Here is a 17,771-nt window from a genome sequence, read left to right on the forward strand (position 1 = left end):
CACTCCCATACCCATCAAGAACATTAAGATGACATTCCCCCCCGCCCAAAATTTCCATTTTAGTTGTGATTTGGCCTGACTGATACACCACACCCACTGAATATATTGGTTCACTCATTAGCCTGGCTGGTCATAACTATCAGAGTTGCCTGGCGGAGCTGACCCTCTCTGGTTGAGAAGCATTTCAAAGGCTTAACCTCCCCCACGTGGAGCCCACCCTCAGTGCCCGCCTGTGCTCTCTGGGTGCCCCTGCCCCCAGAGCCAGCTTCTCCTGGGCCATCCTGGCGTCACCATCTCAGCTCGAGGCTAATGAACCAGAAAACTGAGAGAAGACACTAAGTCTCTCTTTCCCAATTCATACACAACCTTTCTTTCTTATTAACACTGTGCCATACAGAGATGCTGCAGGTTTGTTCTAAGTACAGAAAGCAAAAGGTGTGAAAGCATATGACTTTTCCATAGAAACAAAAAAAGGAATAATGTGGGAAAGGATTCCCACCAGTCCTGCCCCAGGGTCACCAGGGTGCACAGGGACACCTGCTTCTTTCCCAACACACGGGAGAAATCCCAGCCCCAGCATCCCAGTGCCTCGGTTCACCCGGCCACTCGGTTGTTCCTGGTTGGTGGGGGGGGTGCCTGGAGCATCTGCCTGAAAAGTGCTGCTGTGGGTGGCAGGGTGATGGAATAAGGGGAAAGGCCACAGGAGGATAAAGACTGTTACAGCAGAGAATCATCAGGAGAGGGATAATCTTGTCCAAGACCGTGGATGTAAAACTAGTAGCTCTGGGGACTCAGATTTCAATAAGCAAGTACAGTGCTGAAATTTTGGTAGAAACAACAAATGGAAAGGCTGTTCAATAGTGGAGAACTGTTCTTTTTTCCTGTTTCAGGGTTGGGGGCTCCTATTCAGGGTCCACAAATGTTGGTCTGTATAGGCATGAGAAATCTGAGAAGTCCATCCCTCTGAGGATTCTCTGGCACATGGGGGGTGATTCAGCATTAACCAAGGTGAAATGGTGGCCAGCCCCTGGCTCACTAGCCTCTGGTCTCTCTACTCCAGGAAGGCCTCAGTTCTTCTTGGCCTCCTTGTGAGGCTGGCCTTTGGTTGTTCCCAGGGTGTTCCACACCTCTGTGTACATTAGGGTCCCAATGAAGACAAACAAGGTGCCCAGCCAATGCCACCGAGTGAAAGGGTTCTGGAAGTACAAGATGGAAAAGATGAGGCTCACAAACTTGCGTAGAGTCACGACGAGGGTAACGGTGAGGGAGGCGCATTCTGTGGTCAGGATGAAGACGCCCCGGATGCACACGTACCTGGAGGGGCAGGGTTAAGGTGGTTTTCTGTAGACAACCCAGAGATCAGTGGGAGAACCTTCTGGCATGGTTCTTGGCTTCAACATTCATGTTCTAGGACCCAAAAACCATGGGGGTTGGCTACAGCTGCCCTGAGACTCTTCCTTGATAGAATATCCTGCAGAATTCCTGGCCTGCCATTCCATTTGTGGATCCTAACTTGAAACTGCCTGAAAGCCTCCTATTATTCTCATCCTGGATTCTTGCCAGAATTTACAGAGAAGTCACCTCCCCAGTAATGACAGAAGGTAACACTCTCCATAAAGGTGGTCACACCTCCTCCCAAAAAGAACTCTGTAGGGCAAACAAATGAGGTGACTTCAGAGGAATGAGGTCAATCTCAATCTGTTTCATTGTTTCAAAGACTCAATGATTTTTATATCGGACTTAACGGTGGTTCCAAAGAGCCATTTTAAAAATTAGGTTTTAGTTAATTTGAAATTTCTTGCAGGATTTTGTGGCAGCTTGTGAAACATCCTAGGACACTGGAAAACTACATGTAGAAATCACAGCACATTTCTGTCATGTACTAATCCTTAATTACCCACTGATTTCTACACCTCCACGCAGAGCTTTTCCTTCCTGGTGCCCTGGGACTTACTGACCCTCCACACCACCAGCATCTCTTCCCCACCTCTTCCCGCAACAAAGGAGCTCACTGGATGGGCCTGTCTGTCTTCTGCTTACCACAGAAGAGATCAAGGCAAAAAGAGAACTCATGGCACTGCACCATTAGAAGAAAAGAATAAACATTCCTATGCCAAAATACCACAGCGAAGGCCATGTGGCAGAGGGGTGCAAAGGATACTGGGTGATGACATTCATGAGGAGGTAGAACCACATGACGGGCACTATCACACCAACGACTGGAACCTGATATAATTCTGCAAAGATGAAGAGGAGAGAGAGTTGTATCACTTCGGACAGCTTATGTTTTCATCTTTTTGAACAAAGTAACACAGATGAACATAATAGAAACAGAAGCGTTATTTCTCTTGCAAATACATTTGGATCATACACCACTTACTTGCCTTGATTCAAGGCTACACCAGCCTCAAGAGTCATTACATTGGTTTCTTAAAACAAATTATTTTACTTTTAAAATAAACTCTTTACCGTTCACCTGAATAGGACCCCACTTTACAGAGAAAGAGTGTGAAACACAGAGAGGTTCAAAATGATATGGTCTTAATTGACAGTTAACACAAGATGTAAGATAACCCATAACTAAATGCCGTTTGGAAATATGTTCAATCCTTAATCAAAGAATTCTAAATTATACAAGGCCGTACCATTCTATATCTATTAAGTTAGCAATTAAACATTTATAAATAATATCCTAATCTGGCAAGGTGGTAGTGGAACTAGCAGCCATTCAGTGGGTGAAGTATAAATTGGTGTTTTTTGTTTTGTTTTGTTTTGTTATAAATTTATTTATTTATTTTTGGCTGTGTTGGGTCTTTGTTGCTGTGCGCGGGCTTTTCTCTCTAGTTGCGGCGAGCAGGGGCTACTCTTCGTTGCGGTGTGCAGGCTTCTCATTGCAGTGGCTTCTCTTGTTGCGGAGCACGGGCTCTAGGTGCACAGGCTTCAGTAGTCATGGCTTGCAGGCTCTAGAGCGCAGGCTCAGTAGTTGTGGCGCACGGGCTTAGTTGTTCCACAGCATGTGGGATCTTCCCGGACCAGGGTTCGAACCTGTGTCCCCTGCATTGGCAGGTGGACTCTTAACCACTGCGCCACCATGGAAGCCCTGGTGTTGTTTTAAAAATCAATTTCACAATATGTATTAAGGAGCCATAAAAGTATTGCTTCTGGGCTTCTCTGGTGGCACAGTGGTTGAGAGTCTGCCTGCCGATGCAGGGGACACAGGTTCGTGCACAGGTCCGGGAGGATCCCACATGCTGCGGAGCGGCTAGGCCCGTGAGCCATGGCCATTGAGCCTGCACGTCCAGAGCCTGTGCTCTGCAATGGGAGAGGCCACAACAGTGAGAGGCCCGCGTACCGCAAAAAAAAAAAAAAAAAAAGTATTGCTTCTTATTCTTAGGAATTAATCCTAGTTAATTCAAAAGAAAAAAGTTTTATATATATTGCAGTCCTTATTTATAATAAGGAAAAACTCTGAATCCATCTAAATGTCCAATGATAGAGCAAGGACTATGTAAGCTAAGGTAAACAAACTAGATGAGGCATTATATACTTGACAAAAAAAAATCGTAAAGATTATATATAGTCATATAAAAAACACAGAATGAAAGTGAAAAAGCAAGTATAAAGTTATATCTACACAAGGATTACGACTATGTAAGAATGTATGCGAATAGAGTCAGGAAGGAAACTGGTAAAATGAAATCAGCTCACGTGTAGGGTGATGAACTGTAACTTTCCTTCCTTTAAATACATTCTTATGTTAGTTTTATATCCTGAGACTTGCACACTAAATATGTGGGAGGAAATAAAATATCCAAGATCAGAGAATAAGGACATAGTAATCCTCGAAGGGTCAGTTTTTTTTATATTGCTAAATTGTTTGTGGGGCTTGAATTATACAGCATAACTGAGGAAAGTGTAACAAAGTGACGTTGAGATCTGGTCAGTAAATGAACATTAATTTTCTTTTGCAAAAAATAAAAATTCCTATATATAAATAATTTATTAAAATTATATGTCTGGATTAGTGGGAAATCCCCATAATTTGGTATTCTATTGTCTTTGAAACACTTAGCAAGTATTGAACTGAAAAGAAAGTTGACAAATGTTATTACTGTTTAATAACCTCAGAGATTCACTGTATCAATTTGCTGAGGAAAGACAATCAGTATGACATAAAGTATTTAGACAGATGTTCCCTTAGAATATTCCCTTAGAATATTCCCTTAGAATACTCAAGGATAACACGTTCATCTGAGACACTTAAGCAAGAGAAAAAAATGTAGACTTCACTTAGGAATGATTCTAAAGATTCAATTTTTTGAAAGCAGACCTTAAAAAAATTTTTATAAAAATACCCATCCCTGTGACTTTTAGAAGGAGCATTCTAGTAACTAAATCAATATCAATCCTAAGGAATTTGATAATGTGTTTATTTCCATAGCCCTTTGCTATGTGGGGACTCTAAGAGACCTTAAAAACCACTGCATCAAAAATCAGCTATATGTCAATTATACCTCAATAAAAAAAAGTCAGAAATTACTGAGTAATTCAGAGCCTTAAAAACTTTCTTACACGCTGCCGCCATCGCACACTTTTTTGCAGGCAAACGGGACAGGCAATTCTGCAAACTCAAACAGAGAACAGTCACAACTTCACAACTTGTGACCAGATAGCAAACAAATGTTTACTCAGCACCTACTGTCATTCTACAAAATACACTTACCATTTTAGGTCTCAGCAACATGAAGACTTAATTTTAAAAATGTGTATTTGTTCCTTGTGTATTCATTTGTCTGTAATAAAAAGCTATGTCTTTTAGTAGATAATAGGATTATATCAGTAATTTATTTCAAGTTAACTGGCAATTATTAGCTAATTTATTAAATACTTTAAAAAGTAATAGCTAGGGGCTTCCCTGGTGGCGCAGTGGTTGAGAGTCCGCCTGCTGATGCAGGGGACACGGGTTCGTGCCCCGGTCTGGGAAGATCCCACATGCCGCAGAGCGGCTGGGCCCGTGAGCCATGGCCGCTAAGTCTGCACATCCGGAGCCTGTGCTCCGCAATGGGAGAGGCCACAGCAGTGAGAGGCCTGCGTACCGCAAAATAAAAAAAAAGTAATAGCTAACTTACACTGTAGACATTTGAACTAATTTTGTTCACTCCTGCTGCCTATCTGCCCTGTAACTAGGAAAAAGCCCTGTCATCATTTTTGTTCCTCCTTGCTCAGAGGCAGCTCAGCCTGGATCTGTGAGCAGACTGCCTTTCCCAGCAGAGACGGATGAACAGGAGTAAAGAAGCTGGACTGCTGCCCAACTTCTCACGGCTCCAGTCACTGCAGTATTATTACTGTTTGTTTGCATTCTCAGAACATCATACATTCCACATTCAAATGCAAACACAAATTCCACAGCAAAACAGAAAATTTGAAGATACTGTCTTACTTCATTTGCAAATAACTGAGAAGTGCCTATAAAGGCTTTTGCTGCTGCAACCACTGATTAATGGCACTATGTTCCAGGAAGGTGGAAAGGGGACTGTTTCCGGGGTGACAGATGATTTGGATAAGATCATGAAAAAAGCAGTGGTCAAGTCGAGAGTAAAATGAAGACGCTGCCTCTGAAACTGTTAGGTAATTCTACTAGATAACCCCAAACTCACCAGAATTATTGAATAGAACTGCATGGTCATAAATGTCAGAAGCCAGGAAGATGAAACCAGGAAGTGGAAGGGCATGCTAGGGGAAGAAACATTTCATGTAAATTTAAATGCAAAAACATTATAGAAGAATTAGAGTATCTTTACAATGACTGAAAGTTTTACAAGTTGCTTAACAAGCAATATCAAGAAAAGCAAGTCAGACTTATTTATTAAGTTAAAAGTATCCAGTGCTACTGACCACTTACATTGTAGGGCATGATATCAACCCCCAAATTACAGTTCTTGCCCTTTGAAGTCTGATGGTCATTACACACAAAACAAAAAAATAGAGCCAGCATCCTTTCCTCAACAAAAGGGAATGGAAAATTGAAACACACAGTCATTCTGCCCAAAGGATCTGCTACATTTTTACTATTTTTGAGAACGGTTCAACAAATAAAACGGATTTAAAAATTATATGGAATGTGCAGGCAGATTTTAGGGAGTTCAGGAAACTAGTGGGAAAAGAGATTGGAGGACAATATGAAGTCAGGGATAAAGAAATGAAGACAAGAATAAAAAGAGATTGAAGAGGAAGGGGAAACAATAGGTAAGCAAAGATAAGGTGCTTGACAACAACCCACCACTACTATCACCGCAATAAGAAGGAATCACAGTAAACATTTACCAAGCAGTTAACTATACACCAGGTACCATGCTAAAAGAAACACAGAAACCAAATAGAATGTTCCTTTATTTTTTAAGTTCTCAGCCGCATACTCTAGTTCTAAGTAAATATCTCAAATTGCTTGTCTGCAACTTCAGTACAAACGGTTGGCAGGGAAGGAATCCCTGAGATTACTGAATCTGGAGGCAATGATATCACCATGACCTGGAGGAGCCCAGCATTATTTCAACAGAAAAGACGGAGGAGAAAGAGGAAAGTTAGAGGAGGTGGCTCTAGATCAGCAGTTTCAAACAAGAAGCGAAAGCGTATATAATTAACTAATTAAACCCTCCATCAAAGGAATAAAGCCCATCTGAGGGACTTACTCCTCAAATCCCATCTTCCCCAACTCTCCCAAATGGCTGCCTGCACATATTCTCCTTGGCATGGGGTTTCTGAAACTTCTATTCCCTTTCTAGGTTTCCATATTGGTTTTAACTTGACTTCATCTATAGGAACATTGGGTTCCTTGCCCCTTGGGGTTGTTCCTGGTTGGCAGACATGTTCTGTCCACACTGACTGAGGATGAGCCCCTCGTGTAGAGAACTGTGACAGCCTATTAAAAGTGCCAAAGTCCGTGCGCCCCCAAACAGTTTATTGGATAATAAATTGATCCTTCGACTACATCAGAAGGATGACATATCACATTTGAAACAACATATTACAGTAACAATAACAACTCAATAATTTTCATCTTCCCTGGGTTCAAGAAATTGCTTACATTATAAAACAAAGCCTCCTTGGAGTGTTTCCCAAATTGTTTGTACAGAGTCTCTTGGAAAATACCCATCCTTGCTGACATCAGAAGAGCGAAAGTCAGCGCCCCGATACCTAAAAAGCAAACATCAAGTTACAAGATGCCTGCATTTGCTAACTTCCAGATCTTTTCTTAAAGAACATTAAGTTCTACAAACATTACACACTAAATGTGGAACATGTACAAAATTCAAAAAGAAATAAAAATCAACCACAATATTACCATCCAGTCCTAAATAGTTTGCTATCTCTCTCTGTATATATACTTAGGTAGATATTTTATGCTGAGACAGGATCATAATGAATATATAATTTTATATCTTGCTTTCTTCACGACCTTTTTCCTGGATTTTCCTTCAGGTCATTCATTAAAATTTTTTCAAAAGTATGGCTGCATATTATTCTATCATGTGGATGTACCATACTTAAATGTCTTATAATAGGAGAATGGTTAGATTACTTCCAATTATTTCATCATTAAAATCAATGTACATCCTAGTACATAAAATCAACAAAATGTTGATTATTTCCTTAGGATAAACTCTCATAAGGGGGATTACTGAGTCAAAGGTTGTAGACATTTTAAAAACTCAATACATACACATACTTTTTTTTCCCAGAAAGGCTGTGTCAATTTACCATAAACAGTTTATATGGAAATGGTTGCCTTACTGCATCCTCAGCAACAATGAGAATAATCATTTATTATCTTGCCAACATAAGAGACCAAAATTAAAAGGTACTGCATTTTGGTTTCAATTTGCATTTCTTTGATTACTAGACTAGCAAGGCTGAACATAAGTTTACTGAACATTAATTGTGTCCCCATGAATTGTGTGTTCATATCTTTTGCAAGTTCTTATTGGATAAGGTATCTTTCTAATAGCTGATAAAGAGCTTTCTATGTTAAGAACAACAACCTAAAGAGATAAAGTTTCAAAGTCAAGAGGCGAGGAGAATACAGTTCTTTCATTGCTACTTTTCTTCCATTTGGTCAGTCTCAATATCTTATTGCCATCACTAACTTTCCCCTCTCTATCATACGCAGCAAGGGCAAAGCTCTATAGGAGCTGTTTAATTAATTCAACAAAGAGATATTTGTATTTTTAAAAACTCCCCAGGAGATTGTGATGATCCGTCAGGTTTGGGAACATTATTGCCATGTGGAACAGCTTATGAGGAAAATAAATCTAAGATTTAGAGATGGGTCCCTTGGAAATTTAGAGAGTCAACTGCTGTAATGTGCCCTCCTTTTGTAGAAGCTTCTGCTCAGCAGACAGATCATAAAGAAATGGATGATACTCCACTCCCAGAGAGTGTGACGGGCAACTAGACACAGACTTTTCTTTCTACACCAGTGGCAACCAAGAAAGCATCCATGCTGTAGAACACGGTACCATGAATACAGACTTTTTTTTTTTTTCGTTTCTTGAACACTAAGGTTCAGAGATATATAATCCCAGATGCCTCTCTCTTCTATGGCATAATTTGTTTAGCTGAAGCTTCCTGCCAAGAAACATATCCCTTAGGAGAAACCTCTGAAAACAGAACTGCAGAGGCAATTAGCTTTATTGTAATTACTGTACTTGCCTAGCAACCACCATGCAAATGCCTGGAATCCATCATTCTCACTCGAGCTCGACTGGGAAGTCTAGGAAATAAGAAAAAATACGAGGTACAGAGACCAGAACTACATTCAAGGGGCCTCGATACAAGGGAAATATTTATGTTACCCATTTCCCTCTTCTCTTTCAGAGATTTAAATTCTTGGATTACATGAGCATTTACATTTATTATATCATTAATAAGTACCTGGGCCCCCAAGGCAAGTAGTGAATAGAAATCATTTGTGAACAGATTCTTACCACCTGCTTTGCTGACATGAAAGTGCAAATAAATATCCCCACAGACACCAGGGCAATGGAGGTATATTTGAATACACTGTATCTGCAAAAATAAGAAAAAGAGCACCTCAGGAAAGCACAGATACAAATTTCCACATGATGTTGACAGTCAGATGGTTCCTGAGAGTACAAATCACCAAAACACAATCAAGGGGATCACTTCCCAGCAGAGTCCACGTAAGTCTCTGCGTGAAAGAATCAGGATGCTGACTAGTTTCTAAACAACGCCCTTTCTGGTGGTGTTTAAGACGGTTTGTTTCCCATAGTTTGTGCACCAATAGATTGTTTCATCAGAAAACAAAGACAGGCCAGACATGATAGCCCATCCTGCTCTCGAGTCCAGATGAAAGCCTGATAGATCTTAAGGGATGCCTGTTGCTTTTCCTGGCTTCTGGGGCCCAGACCTGAGTGTGAAGAGACACAGCACGCAGAGGAAGGACGGAAGGAATACCAGGGACAAGCAGCAGGACTCCACATGCAGAAAAGAATTCAACTGTCCCTTTTCAGGGGAGGGTACTGTTTTTATGTCTCTTAAATATTGTTTTTAAATGTTGGCATAGTTGGATAAAGCAAGTAATATTAACCTAATAGGACTATTAGCATTAACAACAGTGGCATTTCACATTAACTAAAATAGTATCAATTAACATCCCTCTCAGGCTCTTGGTGATAAAGCAAAAGGCCTCAGACAGGAATGAAAAGAAGTTAAAACCTTACATCTGAAGTTTTCTACTCAAATACTTTGTATAGTTCTGGTCACAGCACCTCAGAAAAAGGCTAGCGGAACTGGCTCAGGGGCAGAGCAAGGGGCCAAGAGCACCACGCTAGAGAAGAGGGGTGGCTGAGGACACAGGCACTGCTGCAGGCAGATAGAAACGTAAGGGAACTCTTCAGTCTGCAAAGATCAGAGAGAGAGGTCTAAACTTCAGGCCTAAACAACAATGAAGGGCATGGTTAAGGTGAATACAGATTTGGTCTTCAAATCCTGGAAAAGGGAACACACTATAAACATGACGGGTGCTACTCAAGATAAACAAAAGGAGATAATTACTAATCCATGATATTAGACAGTCAGCTTAGGGAAATTCCTGTTCTCTGGGTGATACAGACTGGAGAGAGTCAAAAAGACTTAGAGAGATTCAAGAAGAGAGACTAAAAACAAGCTCTTGGGCTTCCCTGGTGGCACAGTGGTTGAGAGTCTGCCTGCCGATGCAGGGGACACGGGTTCGTGCCCCAGTCTGGGAAGATTCCACATGCCGCGGAGCGGCTGGGCCCGTGAGCCATGGCCGCTGAGCCTGCGCGTCTGGAGCCTGTGCTCCACAAGCAACCGGAGAGGCCACAACAGTGAGAGGCCCCATACAGTAAAAAAAAAAAAAAAAAAAAACAAGCTCTTAAGGAAAACTGCAATGTTTAAGGCCCCCGACATTTGGGGTATGTCAGGAGAATACATTCCTTTTATAATAAGTTCTTTTGTATCCCTGCTATGCACCAAAATCAAAGGTTGGAAAGACCACGGGTCTGTCCCAATGTGAACTTTGCATTACCAAGAAGCACAGGGGTCACTTCAGAGATAATGAACCTGACCATTACCTCCGTGTGCTTGAATAGAGAGAACCTGGAAATCAACTACAATGGTGCTTATCTGGGGAATACATAAGCCTCAGGAGACAAAGAACTCATGATAAGGAGCCTTTTCATGACACAGCCCTTATTACTTAAAAACTCTAGCTTCCCACACTGAATTGACACCTACTTTCCAAGCTGGTACAGAGAGTTTTAATACTTCGGGCTGGGTACTGAATACATTGAAAAGCAGGCACCAACTTGCACGATTTCGGTCTGAACAGTGAGGATGAACTTCCCCCTGAGAAGTGTTCCAGACTGCGTGGGCTGTCTCTGCCCCACACCTCTCCTCCCTGGGAGTGAGGCTCCGAATGAAGGTGAGAGACAAATGCTTGGAAACAGCATCCCAGATACTTCTGATATTTCCCAACCGTACCCAGAGAGAGCCACTGGTGACAGCTACAAAGAACGGTCCTGAAACTTTTCATTGCATCTTGTTTGGCCACTTGGGCCTCTGTTAGGAATTTTCTTTATAATATGTATGACTATTTCTTAGCTCATTATGTTGTACACTTCCTAGGACAGCACTGTCCCACAGAACTTCAGTGAAGCTGGCAATGTTCCACATCTGGGCTCTCCAAGACGGTCACCACTAGCCACATGTGGCTACTGAGCACTTAAAATGTGACTAGTGAGATGGAGAAACTATATATTTAATTTTATTTACTTTTTAATATTTAAATTTAAATGTAAATAGTCACATGTAGCCAGTGGTGACCACAGTGAAGTTCTAGATCAGTTGGCTTCGTAGATTAGTATGGTACTAAAGATTCAACAATGACAAGAGTTTATTAATTCTACACAGAGAATATGCTGCTCCAGAGCCACAGGTGGGGCCTCTTACCTGGTCCACTGCCTCAGAAATGAGCACCACTGTCACAGACAGAAGTAAGAAACAAGGCAGATGGCCAAGTACAAACTTATCATCACTATGAGAAAAGGAATCCAGATGAGCTTATGGCTGGGGCTCAGCTTATCCCTCCTATACACAAAATATAAAAGAGTATTGTTTACCTTTTCTTCAAAATGATAATTCCTAGAATCATGTTGGCAATCAGAGAACCCTGTGAAAAGAGACAATGGAGTTTTAGTGCACTAGGGAAAGAAGATAACACAATTCAAGATAAGTATGAACAGGGGCAAGGTGGGGGAAATAGCTGGAAAGGAGGAGGTCAGGATGAATGATCAGTGAGGTACACTATGTTGCTAGGATGGCAGAAGTTACAAACCATAACAATCTACACGTAAAATAATACAACATTTTAAAGTTGACAATGAGAATAAAAATGATCAATTCTCAATAAGGGGTCAAAGCTGAAGCTGGGCTAGCAGGGATGAAGTATGTTATAGGCTTATTTTTGTCAAGTTTCCCATCTAATTTATAGGAGCCTTTAATAAGCTTCTCCTCACCCACAGTCTGACTGAATGAAGTTGTGCAGGGATCTGTCTCTTGTCTGGAAAGTTGTCAATCAATCAGCAAGTGTCTACTGAAAGTCTATTCTGGGATCAATGCTCTGAAGGTCATCTTAGTCATTATAATCAGCTCTGGAAAGTGGCTTTAGGGACCGCACATTCCATCTCACAAAAATCTCAGGCCACACAGAAAAGTTGTAATTCCAATTTTTACCCATTTTGCATTCTTCTGCAATCCTAACTATATTCCCTCTTGAGTTTCTTTCCTGTTCTTCAGGGAACACTCTGTTCTTATTTATATACAAACTAGCTCTCCCACCATGCATGAGGCAAAGATGAAAACCTCTGCTGCTTTGGGAGAAACCCTACCTTCATCAAGAATTTCCTTTTACGCAATTATCTGAAGTCTCTATTTTCAAAAAAAATCAGAAAAGAGAAGTATCTATATCATGTACTAGAAGTAAATGTAATTTCATGGAAGAAACAAAAAGTGATGAGAAATAAGTTAAATAACATTCATAGCAAGAACGAATATAAAACCCACCAGATGAAGAAAATTAAAGGTAAAATCTGTTATCCAGGGAAATTTTAACTTTCCTTTTATTAATCACCTGTAAGACCTCTGATAAGTAAAAGTAAACCATCCACTTTCATATTTCTCTCTTTGCCCTACTTCTCAGAGAAATCCAGCCTCTACTTATTCATCCATGAGACCTATTCTTACACCCTAGACTTTACTCCTTATAGGCCCTTTCTACTTTTGTCATGTGTTTAATGGACCCACTTTGCTGCATCTTCCAGAGGAACATGACACAGGAGCCGGCAGACTTACAGATCGAAATATCATGTGCAGGGGCATGGCGATGTTGAGATTCAGGGCGTAGTTGTTCACCACGCTGACGGTGAAGAACATGGTCACCATTACGGCGTAGTACCTGAGAGGCAAAGACAACAGCTCATCACACAGCAGCCACGATTTCAAGAAAATCAAGTAGAGAAGGAAATACATATTTTTGGTTAAAAAACTATTGTGCTTATTTCCTCTGGATTGAAAGATCGTGTCACTATTATAATAAGAAGTCAAGCACCAAGTACATATGAAAATACTTCACAAAGCCAGAATAACATGGACAAAGTTTGAACTATAGAATGTGTTCCAAGAAACACTATTTTAATATTTTTCTAGTACGTACAGCAACTATAAATGAGGCTTCGAAAAGAGTTACCTGATAGACAGTAATAGGTTTTTTATCCACAATGGATAATTTTTATTATTGTATCAGTTCTTTGTATATAATTTTCATGTAGCTCTAAAGAACTTAAAAATTGTTCAACTCTCTCAAATATTTCCTCTATACACTTGTTTATACTATTAATTTTCACTGTTTCTAAAGAAAAGATGTGCTAAGTCAAGGGTTACTTTCACCCTAGCAACTGTTAAAATTATCCCACCTTTTGAACCAGTGGCCTCCAAATTAATGAGGGCATCATTTGACTTGCATAGATTTGTATTTAAAATTAGGGCCCCTGGGCTTCCCTGGTGGCGCAGTGGTTGAGAGTCCGCCTGCCGATGCAGGGGACACGGGTTCGTGCCCCGGTCTGGGAGGATCCCACGTGCCGCGGAGCGGCTGGGCCCGTGAGCCATGGCCGCTGGGCCTGTGCGTCCGGAGCCTGTGCTCCGCAACGGGAGAGGCCACAACAGTGAGAGGCCCACATAACGCAAAAAAAAAAAAAATAAAAAAAATAAAAAATAAATAAAATTAGGGCCCCTGTTTTTTGAGAATGTATAGGTCTTTAAATAATAATAAAAAGCAAAAACTAAAAGAAATCCAGGAACTCTAATCATTTAGAAAGATAAAGGGATGAACACAAATAACAAGTTATAAATAAATTAATTAATTTTTAAGATGCCTTTCATACATATCAGCTTAAACCATTTAAAATGCCATTTTTTGGTAGGTCAAAAGGGGTTGAACATCAGCAATTTCATATGATTCAACCTAATACATTCAAAAAGGGAAAAATAATATTTGAATTACATGGCTAAAGAATGCAGGGCAGGGGCTTCCCTGGTGGTGCAGTGGTTGAGAGTCTGCCTGCTGATGCAGGGGACACAGGTTTGTGCCCTGGTCCGGGAAGATCCCGCATGCCACGGAGCGGCTGGGCCCATAAGCCATGCTCGCTGAGCCTGCGCGTCTGGAGCCTGTGCTCCGCAACGGGAGAGGCCACAGCAGTGAGAGGCCCACGTACCACAAAAAAAAAAAAAAAAAAAAAAAGAATGCATGGCAAAGGTGAATAAGTGGTTCCATATTCTTCAGGAAATGTCGGAAGTCTTTGAGCACAGATCCCCATCCTTTCCACCTCTGCACATCTGGAGAAGGTGACAGCACTGAGTCTCAAGTTATCTTCCCTGACAAGAACCAATTCTGCGTTCCTAGTGAGGTAGGGGGCTATCTGCCCTCACAGGCAGCCACACCAGGGCTAAATGAACACAGTCTGCAAAGTCTGAAGAGCTTTACAATGAACGCAGAACACAGTAATACACACATGCAAAGTTACTGGTGAGAGCTACTTCACAGCTTATAAATAATATACTACTGGTGATTTCATAAGCTTTCTTGCCCCATTTTCCTAGTTCCACCTTGAAAAGATGCCATCTGGAGATAGAGGTCATCAAGTTCTTTCAGGATAATTAATTCCAACTATTCCACATCGCTGCCTACATAGTATTGCCTAGAAATCACGCATGGGGATGAATGACACGAGCAAGATTTTGATTAGGGCTTCCCAGATAGAAAATAAAATAGCTGGCACGAATTGCACACATGGGAGCATGGTTGTTAGGGAAGGTTCATGGGGAGCCTCCAAGGGCAGGTTAGGGAGTTTGGGCTTCACTTTGAATCTAATGGTGACCTGAGTGCATGTGGAGTGGGTGTCATGATACAATGGTAGGAAGCTGAAATGGAGGGATGAAGAGGTGAGAGGCAGGAGGTCAGCCGACCAGGCTATTACTATAGAAGTCATGGCGAGAGTGAATACGTTCCTGAACTACGCTAGTGGCAGCCAGAGAAGAAAGAAATAGTGGAAGGAGGAGGGAAAGGGCCAGAGGAATCAAAAAATGCTGGGGTTCCTACTCTGATATCAATGCTGGTCTTGGGAGCAGAAAGTTTTATGCAGATACTAAAGCCAATGGGGGAAGGGGAAATATTCAGGATATCTAGCATCACCTTGGGATATGTAAGAATACAATATTAGTAACAAAATTCAGCCAGATTTTCTATAGCGGGCTACTCAGGAAGGCTGCAAAATAACACCAATGGGGCTTCCCTGGTGGCGCAGTGGTTGAGAGTCCGCCTGCCGATGCAGGGGACACAGGTTCGTGCCCCGGTCCGGGAAGATCCCACATGCCGCGGAGCGGCTGGGCCCGTGAGCCATGGCCGCTGAGCCTGCGCGTCCGGAGCCTGTGCTCCGCAGCGGGAGAGGCCACAACAGTGAGAGGCCCGCGTACCGCAAAAAAATAAAAAAATAACACCAATGAATCTTAGCCAGTCCTTGGATGCATTCACACCAGAACGTCCCTCTCAAAGGGATTAAGTGACACTATCCTACTAAATACAACTGGATGGATTACACTCTGTGTGTGTGTGGTTCTTTCTTTTTCTTTTAATTTAATTAAACAACAAGGACCTATTGTACAGCACAGGGAACTCTACTCAGTATTCTGTAATAACCTATACAGGAAAAGAATCTGAAAAAGAATGGATATATGTATAACTGAATCACTTTGCTGTACACCTAAAACTAATACATTGCAAATCAACTATACCCCAATATAAAATAAAAATAAAATTAAATTTAAAAAATACACTTTGAGGGCTTCCCTGGTGGTGCAGTGGTTGAGAGTCCGCCTGCCAATGCAGGGAACGCGGGTTCGTGCCCCGGTCCGGGAGGATCCCACATGCCACGGAGCGGCTGGGCCCGTGAGCCATGGCCGCTGAGCCTGCGCGTCTGGAGCCTGTGCTCAGCAACGGGAGAGGCCACAACAGTGAGAGGCCCGCGTACCACAAAAAAAAAAAAAAAAAAAATACACTTTGATTTCTAGTCTCTCACAGCAAGAATGCTGTTTTCAATACACTGTTTGTTATAAGATCTGCCCTGTTTTCTGTTTGGCCCCATGAGTATAGTTATGCAAATTTGGACTAATGGATGCAGGTCTGGAAGCAACAATTTTACCTTAGCTTGCCGTTCATTTTCTTTTGATTGAGATGAAAGTCACATAACATAAAATCCACCACTTTAAAGTGAACAATTCGGTGGTATTTAGTACATTTACAGTGTTGTGTAACTACTACCTCTATCTCCAAAAGCCATTAGTCTTTTAAAAGTAACAACGATACCACTCTTAACATATGTGATAACTTTACCAACAAGAGGAAAATATGCATAACTGGTTAAAAATTGGTTGTCACACCAGGCCTTTGACCATATACCAGACAGATACAGACAGACACACACACACATATATATAGTTGCCTCCATGAGAGTTATTTTAAGTGTCGTGGCAGGAATTTTATTCTAAGAATAGGCTCCCTGCAGTGTCACAATGTATTAAATTCAGAAAATGAATTATTCTACTGATATAGTTGATACCAGTCTTATAAAATGATGCCTCATATTCCTTTTGTATAGGTACCAGAAAAGCTCTTAACTTAAAAAAAAAAAAAAAAAGGCTAAAATGAGACTTCAATGTGCCATACCTTATTGGGATAGTTGGATGCTTCCTTCCCAAATCAGCTTCAAAGAGGAAGCCTTCCACAGCGATAAATAAAAATTGTGCAAATGTCACGATGTTCCCACATCCTGGATGCTTCCTGTGTAGTGAATAATAAAAAGAAAAAAAAAACACAGAAAACTGAGATAAAGAGCACTAAGAATTGTTTTATTCATAGTTCAGAATAACAGGGAAGATGGATTTCTGTTACCCATTGTCCTTCTTTATCTCCGTTTTCATATCCCACGGATCACACACACTTAGCAACAGACCCACAGAGAAGAACGTCAGCTTTCTCCCTTTACTCTTCCACAGGTAGAGCAGGCCATGAGTAAGAATGATAACGCTGGGCTTCCCTGGTGGCGCAGTGGTTGAGAGTCCGCCTGCCGATGCAGGGGACGTGGGTTCGTGCCCCGATCTGGGAAGATCCCACATGCCGCGGAGCGGCTGGGCCCGTGAGCCATGGCTGCTGAGCCTGCGTGTCCGGAGCCTGTGCTCCACAATGGGAGAGGCCACAACAGTGAGAGGCCCGCGTACCGCAAAAAAAAAAAAAAGAATGATAACGCTCATTCCTAGAACTATGATACAATTTTCCCAGTAAACTGTAGGAAGTTGGTCATAGGTTCTCGTTGAGATCCTCACTTAACCAAGGGGGCTTTAGTCCAGATCCTTGTCAGCTTGGGCACAAGGCCCAAGGAGAGAAACATGCTCAGATCTCCTGTAATGTTTACATATCCTCCCAACCAGGATATCTCCGAGACTGCTGTCAATCAAAGACTCCTACCCAGTGGTAATGACAGGGATGTTACCTTAGACAGAATCCCCATGGGGGCAACAATGGTGGGGGGCTGGGGGCAGAATCCTACTATTTTTCTAAGTATAAAGCAAGGGTTATATGTACAGGACATAAGTCCATATACAGTGTACCTGCAGAGGGATGA

The 17,771-nt window shown here is 41.7% G+C and overlaps 1 protein-coding gene across 1 annotated transcript in view; it reads right to left on the reverse strand.

The window, feature by feature from the left end:
• Positions 1-1,067: 1,067 nt before the first annotated feature.
• SLC35B4 (solute carrier family 35 member B4) overlaps positions 1,068-17,771 on the reverse strand; it is a gene marked incomplete at both ends in the record, with an annotated part of 35,678 nt that continues 18,974 nt past the window's right edge. Inside the window, 9 exons of the mRNA XM_079711998.1 lie at positions 1,068-1,314; positions 2,162-2,237; positions 5,658-5,733; positions 7,085-7,194; positions 8,701-8,770; positions 8,985-9,066; positions 11,661-11,710; positions 12,892-12,994; positions 16,817-16,930. Coding sequence (XP_079568124.1) covers positions 1,068-1,314; positions 2,162-2,237; positions 5,658-5,733; positions 7,085-7,194; positions 8,701-8,770; positions 8,985-9,066; positions 11,661-11,710; positions 12,892-12,994; positions 16,817-16,930 — 928 coding nt within the window. The remainder of the gene's footprint in view (positions 1,315-2,161; positions 2,238-5,657; positions 5,734-7,084; positions 7,195-8,700; positions 8,771-8,984; positions 9,067-11,660; positions 11,711-12,891; positions 12,995-16,816; positions 16,931-17,771) is intronic.

The sequence above is a fragment of the Hyperoodon ampullatus genome (assembly GCF_949752795.1).
Source record: "Hyperoodon ampullatus genome assembly, chromosome: 9".
NCBI classification, from domain to species: Eukaryota; Metazoa; Chordata; class Mammalia; order Artiodactyla; family Ziphiidae; genus Hyperoodon; species Hyperoodon ampullatus.